Source organism: Thunnus albacares, chromosome 3, assembly GCF_914725855.1.
Source record: "Thunnus albacares chromosome 3, fThuAlb1.1, whole genome shotgun sequence".
In the NCBI taxonomy this organism is placed as follows: Eukaryota; Metazoa; Chordata; class Actinopteri; order Scombriformes; family Scombridae; genus Thunnus; species Thunnus albacares.
The window spans coordinates 35,353,585-35,366,517 of record NC_058108.1 but is presented as its reverse complement, the minus strand read 5'-3'; the positions used below and the strand labels follow the sequence as shown (position 1 = coordinate 35,366,517).

General features: G+C 39.4%; 1 protein-coding gene across 1 annotated transcript; it reads right to left on the bottom strand.

Annotated features, from left to right (window-relative positions):
- Positions 1-418: 418 nt before the first annotated feature.
- On the bottom strand, positions 419-5,617 carry LOC122974078 (N-acetyllactosaminide beta-1,3-N-acetylglucosaminyltransferase 2-like). Its single transcript, XM_044341956.1, has 2 exons — positions 5,529-5,617; positions 419-2,944 (listed from the first exon to the last, which is right to left on the bottom strand). The coding sequence occupies exon 2, from the start codon at positions 2,942-2,944 to the stop codon at positions 1,721-1,723; it is 1,224 nt and encodes a 407-aa protein (XP_044197891.1). The 5' UTR covers positions 5,529-5,617; the 3' UTR covers positions 419-1,720.
- Positions 5,618-12,933: the final 7,316 nt, after the last annotated feature.

Below are 12,933 nucleotides of genomic sequence, written 5' to 3'. Positions count from 1 at the left end.
ATGACGGGATATCTCTAAAACTTAAAGGACGGGTTCACAATTAAGTCTGTCTTTAACAAGTAGTCAGGTGTCCATATGAACAGTGAAAGAGGTTTTCCTCGCTGTAATCATTCCTCCTGTTCATACTGGATATTAAAAGATCCTTCAAATGTGCTTTCAATGGAAGTGATGGAGGCCAAAATCCACAGTGTGTCCACACAGTCATTTAAAAGTAGATGTGAAGCTTATATTCAGCTTCAGCAGTCTGAGTTAGTCATATCAAGTGGATATCTGACACATTTACAGTCTTTTTAGCATCAAATTCCCTCTTTGTGTTTCCTCAGACAGTGTTTCCCAGAAGCTTCATATTAGCTTCAGATAAACTTTTAAATACATTTTTGCACAGAAGGAGGACTGTGGATTTTGTCCCCCATCACTTCCATTGTAAGGTCATTATGAAGGGATCTTCTAATGGTCAGTATGAACAGGAGGAATGATTACAGCAAGAAAAACATGTTTAATGTTCATTTGGCCTCCTGACTGTTGAAAAATTGTGCACCTGTCCATTAAATTCCTACATTAATATTAATTGTATGCATACAAAGCTTTATAGCATGTTTTATAGCATGTTTTCCATGCTAGAATTAGCATGTAACATAACATATCAAGCATATAGGGGTTATTGTGAGTTTCGTACTTGTCAATACATTTCACGCAAACACCCAAGCTGACGCTCAGAAATACAGAAGTGGCAGACAAAACAAACGAGGGATGCCTCATGTCAGCCTAAAACAGGATTCACATTATTGCGGAAAAACAGCTTTTGTGCGTCTCCTCTTTTACTGTGTTTGTGTGTTGCAGCAGCCCTGGTCCATGGTGCTCTGACATTTTGAATTTATTGAACTTTGACCTGAGCTGCGCTGACCTTTGTGAGCGCAGCTCTGTTGACCACTGCTTTAACTGAAAGAAGGATGAAAAATTAATTACTTGTGTTTCTAAATTTCCAAGGCTGACTGAATAACAGTGTCCTCATATTGAGACCAGAATAAAAAGATACCAAACATAATGCTAATACCAGGTTTGTTACAAAAACAGTTTGAGTCTGTATAACGAAGCACTCTAGCTAGCAACTTGAGTGTTGTAGCTTGAAGGTGTTTACAAAAGTCAATGGAAAATACTTGAGGAACCTTTTTTTCTGCTGTGATGTGAAAAATGTTTTACATTAATAGTAATTAAACCCATAATTTATGGATAGAGAGCTACAGTATATTATCAGTGTAAAGTATTTTTGCTCCTACAAGATCAACTCCACAATCATATGTTGTTCTTCTTCAGTTGTCCAATGATGTTCGTAAGTCTTAAACATGGGAATCTTCCCAAATGTTACCTACCATCTTACACGGTATTACATGCTAAACATTAGCATGCTAATATGACAAAGGTTTTACAGTTAGCCTGCATGCAAGATGGTTTTAACTGAAGTTTACACACATTCTGTCATGCTAACATTATAGAGGGATCATGTTTACCCTTTATGCAGCAGATGTAAAAAGTTTCTGAGAAGTCATTCACCAACAGCTTTCAAGTCAACTTGAAGACACTGTTAAATTATTTTGATGACTTTGAAATACTAATACAAAGCTTGGACTTGAGGAATTAACATAATTAAAAAAAAGGTGTTGAAAATGTTTTACATATTCAACAGTGCAAGCAAGTGTTCAACAGAAATGAGTGAAGGTGTTCACTGGCAGTCCAGGTCAGGTTGGATAATCCACTGCCAGATCGTCAACATCTCCTGCGGCGTCCGTTTGTGAACCAGCATCAGACTCCTGTAGGCGCAGGGGTTGACTCTGTACCTCTCCTCAATGTCAAATGTCTTGAAGCCTTTGTGCTTCTCAGGGACCAGGCCCAGCTTCTTCAGACACATTCCTGTATAGACATCATCAATGGGATACAAGACCACCTGCTGGGATGCGTTATAAAGACGAAGTGCTAAATCTCCAGAGTACAAATATCCTCCGCCCCCGGCATAAGGCGGGTACAGTCCCACGAATACACTTTCTGGGATAAAATACTTGAGTTTCCGGTCTCTGTACGGGAAGGCGTTGCTGATAACATCACCCATGAACAGATCCTTTGCCTTGGTCTTTGGTAGACGTTCCAGGAGATCAATAATCCTTAAGGTGTTGACAAAGACGTCATCGTCGCCCTTGAGGACGTACTGAGCTTGGGGACAGTGTTGGCTAAACCATTCCAGGAAGAGGATCTCCTTCAGGGTGAGGTTGAAGAAAGTGTCCCTGTAGTCCCACTGGAGGAGGTCTCTGTGAAGCTCCGCCTCGTGGCCCAGCATCCCTAGCAGGTCTGGGAAGTGGTCTATGGACATAGTGTTGCCTAGCAGGAACACCGTTGCCACAGTCTGATTGGCTAAAACACCCGCCCGCCCCCATGTTTCACGGATAGCCTGCCGCCGCTCAAAGTGCGGGACCAGCGATTTGACCACCAGCAGCAGAAAAGGTTTTTCATCGCACAGGTGGGGCTGATTGATCAGCATGGGGTAAGTCCTGCAGCGCATGTGCAAAAGGAAATCCTGAAGGTGCTGCGGTAAGATGTTGTAGTCCATGATTTGTGCGGAGACTCTGTAGTCTGGTTCACAGGGGTTGAGTGGCCCGGTGTCATTCAGCCAATCCGGCAGCTCGACGAGGGAGTCGCCGGAGAGCACAGAGTTAACGATGGGGTTGTGAATGAAGTCCAGGCGCTGCTGCTCCTTGTTCCAGAAGGATTCGCTCAGTATCTGTTGGCGCCAAAACCTCTTGGATGGGACTCGAATCTTCTGGTGTCCACTTTTGGCACGCCCGAGGTTCCACGACACGCCCAACAGGACGCAGAAGAAGATGTTGAGCATCATCATAATGCAGAGCAACCTCCCTTTCCTGCAGGTCACAGGCATGTTGCCTCCCCTCTGCATCTACACCCAGGACGACAAGTAAAGAAAATCACTGAAAACCAACAACAAACAGGCTAAAGTTTTGAGTATCATGGCCCCAATAGGCAGACTTACAACAAAGCCAGGATATAAAGGAACATTTGGAAACATAGAGACAGCTAGGTCGACCCTTAAGCCTTTAGCAACTAGAACAGAGGAAGAATCTGGTACAACACGTCAATGGGAAGCTTGATTTCACCCTCGTTTGGTTTCAGAGCTCAGACCGGCTGCATACTAGGCCGCATTTTCATCCCTAATCCTGCAGGAATGGGCCCATGAACATTTTTTTCCTCATTCCCTCCGCCTCTCCCTTCAGCAATGACGGACAGGAATCACACGTTTCCAATTCAGCCGTGCACATGACGCAAGTTTACTGGCAACAGTCTGTGTCCCTGTCATTGTTTACTGACTGCACAGACCAAAAAAAAAAAGGCAGAAACATGTTACAGGACACTGTTGAAATTAACGGTTACGCCACTTGATGTCACTAGATTTACAATATGGGAAACAAACTGCAGTTAATCAGTAATTCAGGTATGTTACTCAGTTAGGGCTGCAACTAACGATTATTTTTATGATCGATTAATCTGTTGATTGTTTTCTTGATTAATTGATTAGTTGTTTGATCCAGACAATGTCAGAAAATTGTGATAAATGTCTGTCAAGGTTTCCCAAAGCCTGAGAGGACATCTTTAAGTCCAAAGATATAAATATTCACATTTGAGAAGCTGAAATCAGAGAATTTTTAAATTATTTTTCTTAAAAAATGACTCAAATGATTATAAAAATAGTTGGTGGGCAACTAATCAATCATTGTTGCTGCTCTTTACTCAGTGCTGCTCAGGTAACATACTTGTTTTTTAAATTAAATATGTTAATTTTTTTTCTCTAAGAAATAAAAAAATAGCAAATATTGCTTTGGTTTCTACTCACTGGGACACAAGAAAGTGAGTTTGGCCACAGAAATTCAAAACATTGTAATCATACAGGAAACTGTTTGTTTTGATCAGTGTGTCCCTTTGCGCTCTCCTTGATAAGATGTAAATTAGGTCTCCATGGTTCTGACAGTTTTCATGTCACTAGTTTAACGTTACATTGGGTGTTGGCTTTTAGTCTTGTTTTTAACATCTAAGAATAGTCTCTATTAGCCTACAAAGAAACCCCCAAAAACTTCTATCAGCCTTCAGGAAAAACCTGAGGTCAGACTTCATCTGGATATTATTACATTACTGCAGTAACCACTGCAATACTTATTAGCTCCATCTGGCTAAAACTAATGCAGACTAATACATGAAGGTTATGATGTTCTGTTTTTGTTGAAACTGTTTTAGAGACGGGCTGATTCAACTTTAAGGTCATTTTTGGAGGCTGCACTTATACTATACTGGTTTCTAATATTTAATTTACCTTCAATGATATAACGTGGGGTGTAAAAATAAGAGGTACAGTTCCTCATTCTTCTATTATTCTGTTTTTTTAAAAAATATATATTTTATTTAGAGCTTTTCAGTCATATATACCCACCCATGTTCATACCTAGAAAGGAAAAAAAAACATAATACACACAAAAAAGGAAAAAAATTCAATAAAATTAGAAAAAGTGAAAGGTTACTGCAGCTATCTTATATGATAAGTTATCAAATTAAAAACTATCCAATGCATCTCATTGTTCTATTTCACACCTGGGCCCATAGTAATGTCTCTGGCAGGGGTCAGTCACTCTTGCACAGTGGAAACACAGGCCTATATGTTTTATTTATATCTTTTAATTCATTTCAGAATAAAATGGATGGGTAGATGTCATGTTTTACATTAGTAAGTTAAACCTGCAGTGTCGGGACTTTTGTCTCCCCCTTCTGGCAGTGAGAGTAATTACAAAAACACTGTTGACACGTGTTGACGTCACAGGCTCCGCTGTAGCCTCCTCCGTCAATACTGTTGCTGCTGTAAAACGGTGAATAAATTGTTTTGAGCGTCACAAAACCCTCGCAATGACTCGTTTCAGTATCAGAATTTGATCCATTCAGTCCGATAACAATTAGAAAGTCTAGAAGAGTTGCACAATTAAATTATCTTATCCTCATTTAAGTTAACAAAGGGCTACCCAGTGGTCTCTAGTGTGCATGCTCTATGCGTTCATCTGGCGCCACCGACACCAGATTTAAAAACTTTCTATGATGTAAAATACAGAGAGATTTATCTGGTGGTGATAGGCTTAATCAGCATTGTGTCAACTTGTTCGGTGAGGGCTTGAATATTTGAATTTGTTTTGCTTCATCTGAAGTTATTTTTGTTTGATTTTTTGCCTCTTTTTCATTCATATTTCTGTTTCTGCACAGACTCCTGCCTTCTGACCTGCTTCCTCAACATCCCTTTTAAAGTTTTCCAGTGCCAAACAACATCTTCTACCCTTTATATGGGGCGACCATGTCCAGTATCCAACAGATGTTCCCAGGCCGTCCAGTCAATTAAGCTAAAAGATGGATTCCACATATCTAAAACTTCCTCAGTTTTCAGGAACCATTTTCCCATCAGGACGCCTCATCATGAGTATTACTGTACGTACCCGTGAGTGGCGGCGAGATGATTTGTCAGTCTGTTCTGGTGGAAACCGGGACCTCTGCTGGCCTCATATGGATGAGCTGCAGGGTGGAGGAGGACGTCTCCGAGAGGAAGCAGGCAGTTGTTTCTAGGGCCATCTGGAATCAGACACACACGAGAGGAAACCGAGAACAATATATCACTCAGGTGTTGTAATAATCTGGGGGTACTCGGGTTGTTTTAAGCTGCAGAGGATTATGACATCACGGTACAGTATCATTTTTCCTGAGTGTCTATAATAAGCATATGAACAGGCCTGTTTCTACCCGGCAGAGCAGCACCTGCTTCATGTCAAAGATGAATAAAAAAGAGTTCATTTAAGGTCAAGTGTAATTTACTGCCTGCTATTATAAATGATAGTATGCACAGAGTGATAAGTGACTTTATAGCCGAGCAGAGGCTGAGTCCTGTCAGGTGTGTTCATGTCTTCATCTGGACGACTGTTAATGTTATTTTCAGTCATAATTAAAAGAGAATTTTCAGAGCAATCCGAACCACAAGAGGATCTTAAGTTAACATAAACTTTGCTATTTTTTGGGGGAAAAATAAACAGGTCAATATACTTTTACTTTTTTAGGGCTGACACTAGCAATTACTTTCATTATCGATTAATCTGCTGATTATTTCCTCAATTAATCTCTGAATCGTTTTGTCTATAAAATGTCAAAACAGTGAATTTCCAAGAGTCAAAGATGACGTCTTTTAATGTCTTTATTGTCCAACCATCAGTCCATTTGGCATGTTTGCTTTAAAAAATGACTAAAATGATTATTTGATTATCAAAATAGTTCATTTTCTATTGATTGATTAACTGACTCATCGTTGCAGCAGATTTTAACGTCTGTAACTGTTAAAATCCACAAAAATCTAGTTCACAGCTGATTTGTTTCTTTTTCACAGCAGATATTTAACACGTCAAAGCAGGAAAAAAACACTTCAGTCCCTTTTAGCTTTTTCCTGAATATGCATGACCACGGTAGAATGCATGAGCTTCAAGGATATTTGATTATCAGTTCCAGCTTTTCTTGCTTTGACTGACTAACATGTCTCCTGTGAAAAAAAAAGGTCTATTGTTTCTGTGTAAAAAAAGGGAACTGCTGGGTCCTGATTAATCTCCTGTTCCCCTTTTAGCTGGGGTACTAACTGGCTCCAGATAGGCTGTGAGATAATTTTATTTAACACTAATTATTAAGGAATGTGCTAAAAGGAAGCACCAAACTGAAATGATGGAAGTCTTTAATGAGATTTTAACCCAGGAGCCTCAAGATCAGGTGATACAGGAAGACCCTCCTCAGGATCCCTGTCATCTCAGTTATACAAATACTTTTCTGCTGTATTGTGTATGGGTTGTGTAACAGTATTCGAACTGCAGTGATTAATCGATTAGTTGACCTGCGACTGATTTGCTAGTTGCAGCTTCTGGTATTTATTTTTTATTTGAATAGGAACAGGTGTGAACTGATGCCAAACTCCACAATGTGAGGATTTGAAGCTTTTCCGTGTCGTACATGATGGTGAACTGTATTCCTTTGGATTTAAGACTATTGATCAGACGTCACCTTGGGCTCTGAGGAAGTGTCACATTTTTAATCGATAATGAAAATAATCTTTTTTTTTTTTTTTTTTTTTTTACAACCTTGAACTGTTTTATACAAGGATAACTGGTAAAAATGTCATTTGGGTTCCTGGCATCTTCATACTTTTTTAAATTTCTTTTTTACTTTTTTTATTCAGTTTACTGTCACTTATGACCAAAAAAAGCAGAAAATCATCACATTTGATTAGTAAATCCAGCAAATTTGTGGCCTTGTTACAAAAAAAAAGACCAAAACGATTATTACATTATTACATTTTTAATCAATCATGCAGCTCTAAGCTATATTTCGTACAACCTTTCACAGTTCTTTAACAATATTTTCATTTAATTGTTTTTTCTTTTGTAATTTGGGTTCCTGGCAGCTTCATACTTTCTTAAGTAGACAAAATTGTAAGTTAGTCCAACAATAAGTCCACAAGTTTGTCCAAAAACCCAAAAATATTCAGTTTACTGTCACTTATGACCAAAAAAAAGCAGAAAATCATCACATTTGAGAAGTAAATCCAGCAATTTTTTGGCCTGGTTGCAAAAAAAAAAGACCAAAACAATTATTTCATTTTTAATCAATCATGAAAATAAAATATATTTCTTCCAACCTTTCACAGTTCTTTAATGATATTTTCATTTCATTGTTTTTTCTCTTGTAATTTGGGTTCCTGGCAGCTTCATATTTTATCATATAGACAAAATTCAGTTAAAGTCATCCTGAGTGTGCTGTAATAAGGAATACCATGCATCAAGACTATAAAATGAACCTGAACAGAGGTTTTTAAACTTTGACAAGGCTGTTAATTCTCCCCATTAGCGTCACAAAAAACACACCGTCATGTTCAGACAGTGAGTTCATTTTAACAAACCTTTTCCAATTGGCTCCTCAGTCCTGGTTGTGAAATGACAGTGGAGTCCAGAGCTGATCAACAGGCTGCCGCCTCTCTGCCTGGATCGATAACCACCTGCGTCATCTTTCAGGCGGCGCGTTTTGGGAGATCTAGACGCGCGTAATCCTCATATATAATATGAACTCCGTGAAATCTGACTCGTTAGTCCCCAAAATCTCCGAAATGGACATCGGAGTGGAGGAGGACGGGAGTAAGGGCGTCCTTCCTGTACGAGTGACTCCTCCCTCGGGTCGAACAGGAGCTTCAGTCGTCGGTTCTGTCCTGTGACTGTTTCAGGGGCGGTTTTAGTGATTTTGGGGCCCTGGGCTAAAGTAAACTTGGGGCACCAGCTGCCAACCTTTTCACTCCATCCTTAACTTTTAAAGGATAAAGCTGACAATTTTCTGTATTTTTCTTATTATCAACAAATCTCATGTGCAGCTCCAAGCCAACAGGGAACTGATCTACTTACTTATTAAGTATTAAGTAAGTATTCCTCTGTGCCGTAGACCTCCGTTGTTGTCTAAAAATGATTAAAAACACTAATCGTTAAAAATGAGCCACACAAAAAATGAGTTTCTTAAGAAACAGCTCAAAAATCTTATAACAGTGATCATGTTTTCAGTCTCTAGAGAGTAGTTCTGTGTAAGGCAGACGCTACTGAGCATGTGCAGGAACAAGACTGTCCTTCCAAGAAAAACTACATGATAGGGTTTAATATTTATATTATATTTATATACAATTATGACTCCCAGCAGTGGAACAGTTCACATGACTTTTTCACATCCAAAACAAACTGTTAAGATTTAAAGCTTGGTAGTTTTAGTTTAAGTCTTGACTTCCTCTCAGTCTGGACGTGTATATAACCCAACTCTTGTTTAATCATCTGTGGTGCAGCTGGACGAAAGCCACATAATTACAGCTATAACACTGAGATTAATGTAACTGAGATGTTTAAGCTCTAACCTCTCAGGCTCCCCTTCCCTAATCTCATCCTCAAACTCTCTGATTCATCCTAAAAATAACCCGGGGGGGAAATCTGGTCGATGTCGGGCAGCGATGCCCACATGACACCAGCTGCTGTTTAACAGCTCAGCTGGTTCTGGGATGAATGAGACCAAACAAGATGTGATGAAAAACACTGCATCTGCATCAAATGTTTGGCTGCATTTAAAAGGGAAACATTGATTTTACACATCTGTGTTTCTCAAAAATTCTTCTTGTTGTCAAACCCCAAGTTCCTACATTACCCACAATACAACTCAACCAATGAAGGGAATGAAACTATCCATCCTGAGCATCCAAGCAGCAGCTACCACGTCTTGAGGTTGAAGTACCTTAAAGTGCTGCCGACAGCCACTAGATGCTCCAACTGACTCCCATTCAAAAAGCCTCAACTTCTCTCTAGAAATACTAAGTCAATCTTTTTTTTCAATGTGTCATTATGGTCTCAATCTCTAAATTCAGGCCCTCTAAGAAGTGTGCTGTTGGTGATTTTGGAAATTATTGCTCCGTTAATATGATTTGAAGACTTATAGTAGCTTTGATGTCGGCTGTGGGTGTTGATTGACAGCTGTTATTGACAGTTTGCTCCAGGACTTGCACTGAGTCAGACTACTGTCTCAATATTTCACTAAGTTTAATGTTACTTGATAACGATACCCGCCCTGTTAGTTAGCTAACGTTAGCCTAAGTGTGCAGCGCTTGGTGTTCCCAGTTAGCTTGGGTACGAGGTAGTGGGGTGTGTTTCCACCAAGGATGTATGATAACAGCTGGATAGGGCGCCACGGCTCAGCCTTGCAGACAATTTTTCCCGGTGGCCACTCGCGGTATTGCAGCAAAAAATACCCCCTCTGGCCCAAAAAGGATTTTCCCCATAGACCACCATTGTAAAAGAGACGTCTGTAAAACTGTTGACAGGACGCCTCAAACTGCAAACAACGTCCATTATGACTCTTTCTGTTATGAACTTCTGATCCATGGAGGTTTTATGTTTGTAAAACTTTCCTTGAGCTGAGAAAAGTGATTTAAAAATCTGTGACGTCATCACAATGTAAAGTCTATGGGCCGAGCGGGAGCTCGCGGGTGGGGCCAGCGGGGGAAACACTACTGCGCATATTCAGTGGGCCGCACAACGCGGAAACAAACCCGGAAGCTAGAAACTTTTTTTGGCGTATGCGCCAGGTGAGCAATTCCTATAGGACTGAATGGGCGCCATTTTTAGTCCCGTATCCAGCAACACCCCGCATGTAACGACTCAGAACCTCAGAACCAAAAAGCACGACCTCAGAGACAGGAGCAGAGTCCAAAAATCTTTAATCAGTCCAAAAAACAAGCAGGGGTCACAAACCAGGCAGACAAATCCAAGAGACTAGGCAAATCCCAAGACCGGGAAACAGGCAGGATATCAGGTAACAGGCGAGCAGACAGAGAGATAAAGGACAGCTAGGCAAACACATTAGTCAACTTGGCAAGGAGCATGAGAATGTGGACCAGTATATGAGGAGTGACTAATGAGTCTAATGGGTGAGGAAACTCAGGTGAAGGGAATGAGGTAATTGCAGGGCAGACGGGTGTGGCAGGATATGCGATGACAGGAGAGTTAATGATCAGGCAGATGAACAGCATGAAAGATAGTCACTAAGACGATGAATCCGTGACGCCGCATTCCTTATCTGGAAGGTCCTGGCACCGACTCTGAGCTTCAAACCGGCTCCAATAAAACTGACGGGTGACGTCACACCTCGCTACGTCCATCTTTATATACAGTCTATGAGTGCAACGCTAAATCAGTGGCGTACTCTTAAAACTTTACTTTTTATTTATCAAAATACTGGAAGAGTATTATATACATATGTTGCTGTTACATATTTGCACTTTCCATGAAATAAAAAAGTAAATAAAAACTTTTATGTTTTATTAAGTCCTGCTCAGATCTCAGGAGCATCAATCTGAACAGAACTGTCCACCACAGCTCCACAAAGAGCCATAATTAGTGATTTGTCTCTCATCCATCATTCACCCTCATTATTATATATTATTCAGTAAGTAATGCCTTCAGGAATACATGTTAGATTATCTGTATGTGAAACAAACAGCCACAATACAAGAAATGCTTAATTTACCTTGTGTATACTGATAAATGCACTTGTGACATAATATGTGTCTTTGTGGTATCGGATATTGTTGGTCAGGTACAGATTGGCCACTGCCATTGATCTGTGTCATATTTGTATTTTAAATAGTCTTTTATGTGTGTAAATGAATGAACTACGTGTACCTCCGACGTTTCTTTACTTCTGCATCACTTTAATAAATACGACGTCTTTCTCATTACTCACTTATTCAATTAGGAAGCACGTCTCATTCAGACCTTTATCAGTGTATTAGTCACACTGAAAAACGAATGTGAAGTCTAATAAAAAAAAGAATAAATTAGATTTAAGCATTAAACCTGCAGAGTAATCGCTGCCTCGGATAAACTTTAGTTTCAGTTTCAGTTGTATTCAGAGTGAAAATCATATTTGAAAGTTTGATCCTGGACTGAAACCGGCAGCTTAACAAGGTGTGAATCTAGTTCATAAATCAAGAGGAAGATCAATTCATCTCCAGCCATAAACCCATCTGGCATCAGGCCAACTAACTGTTCCCAAAAACTACAAGCAGACTTTACACAACCATGATTAATAGTGAAAGTGATGAAATGTTTCAACAAGTGGCTCAAAGTCTTGACATTTACACTTTTTAGCAGTTTTTTTTTTTTTGATATCATGTTTGCTTTTCAATTCTCAACTTCTAAAACTCGCCAATAAAAGCTTCAAAGCGGACAAACAGAAACACACCTTGAAGTTTTACCCTGCGAGATCTGAAATTATTAACCACCTCGTAGACTTTATCCTCTGTATATCCTGTTTTATTCCATAGGGCTTAAGAAAGATTATTGTTGTATTGACGTCAATCAATCAATTAAACTGACACTATTGTTTTAGTACCACAGATGACTCAGAAAAAGTCTCATAAAATCGAGTCCAAACTTTATTGACTTAAAAGTTTATTCATCAAGCCGACATCAGCTGTTTATTGTGGGTCAGATGATATCGTCGTAGCTTTCTCCCTGAAGACAAACAAATAAAAATAAAATATCTCATCAAAATCCATGAAGTTTGGAGGGTTAGTAGAGAATAAAGTCTGGTTTTCAGTACTGGTTTCATGTCATGTTTTAAATTATGTTTAAAAAAACAAATCCAGCCATCAGCATAAATGTCTAGAAACTGTTGTTCATTACTTTCTACTGTTTGTTTATGTGAGGTAAACTGTAAAGCCTTATCTTGCACATGTGGTGTAAAACTCTAGATGTCTATGCCCTGCAGGTTTTTGTTCCTCTAAAGAATTAATGAGCCATGCTTGATCTGTATATCTACCCAACACCAGGTGGGCTTGGACTGGAGTTTCATTACAATTTCATTTAGCAGACGCTTTCATCTAAAGCGACGTACATCTGAGCGCTGATACAACACAAGCAGGGATCTAGTCAGGAGAGAAAAACATGAGTAAGCACCATGAAGCTAAGTTTGACACAAGTGTTTTAAAGGGACAGGACCCTCCAAACTGCCACTATACTGTTTATCCTCTGTATGGTGGCCATTGAAGGACATCTCAAAATATATGAGATATATGTTGTTCTGGGGGCGAACTGTTGTGTATAATTAGAACTACAGGGATAAATAAAGATTTAAATGTTTGAGTAACATTCTAACATTCATTATTATTCATTATATTAACATACTAATGTTAGCATTACATTAGTAAGCTAGCATTGAAGGAGGGTGACAGAGAAACACAGAATCAATAAAGTGGATTATGCTTTGCGCTAAAAGCTAAAATTCACTTCAGTG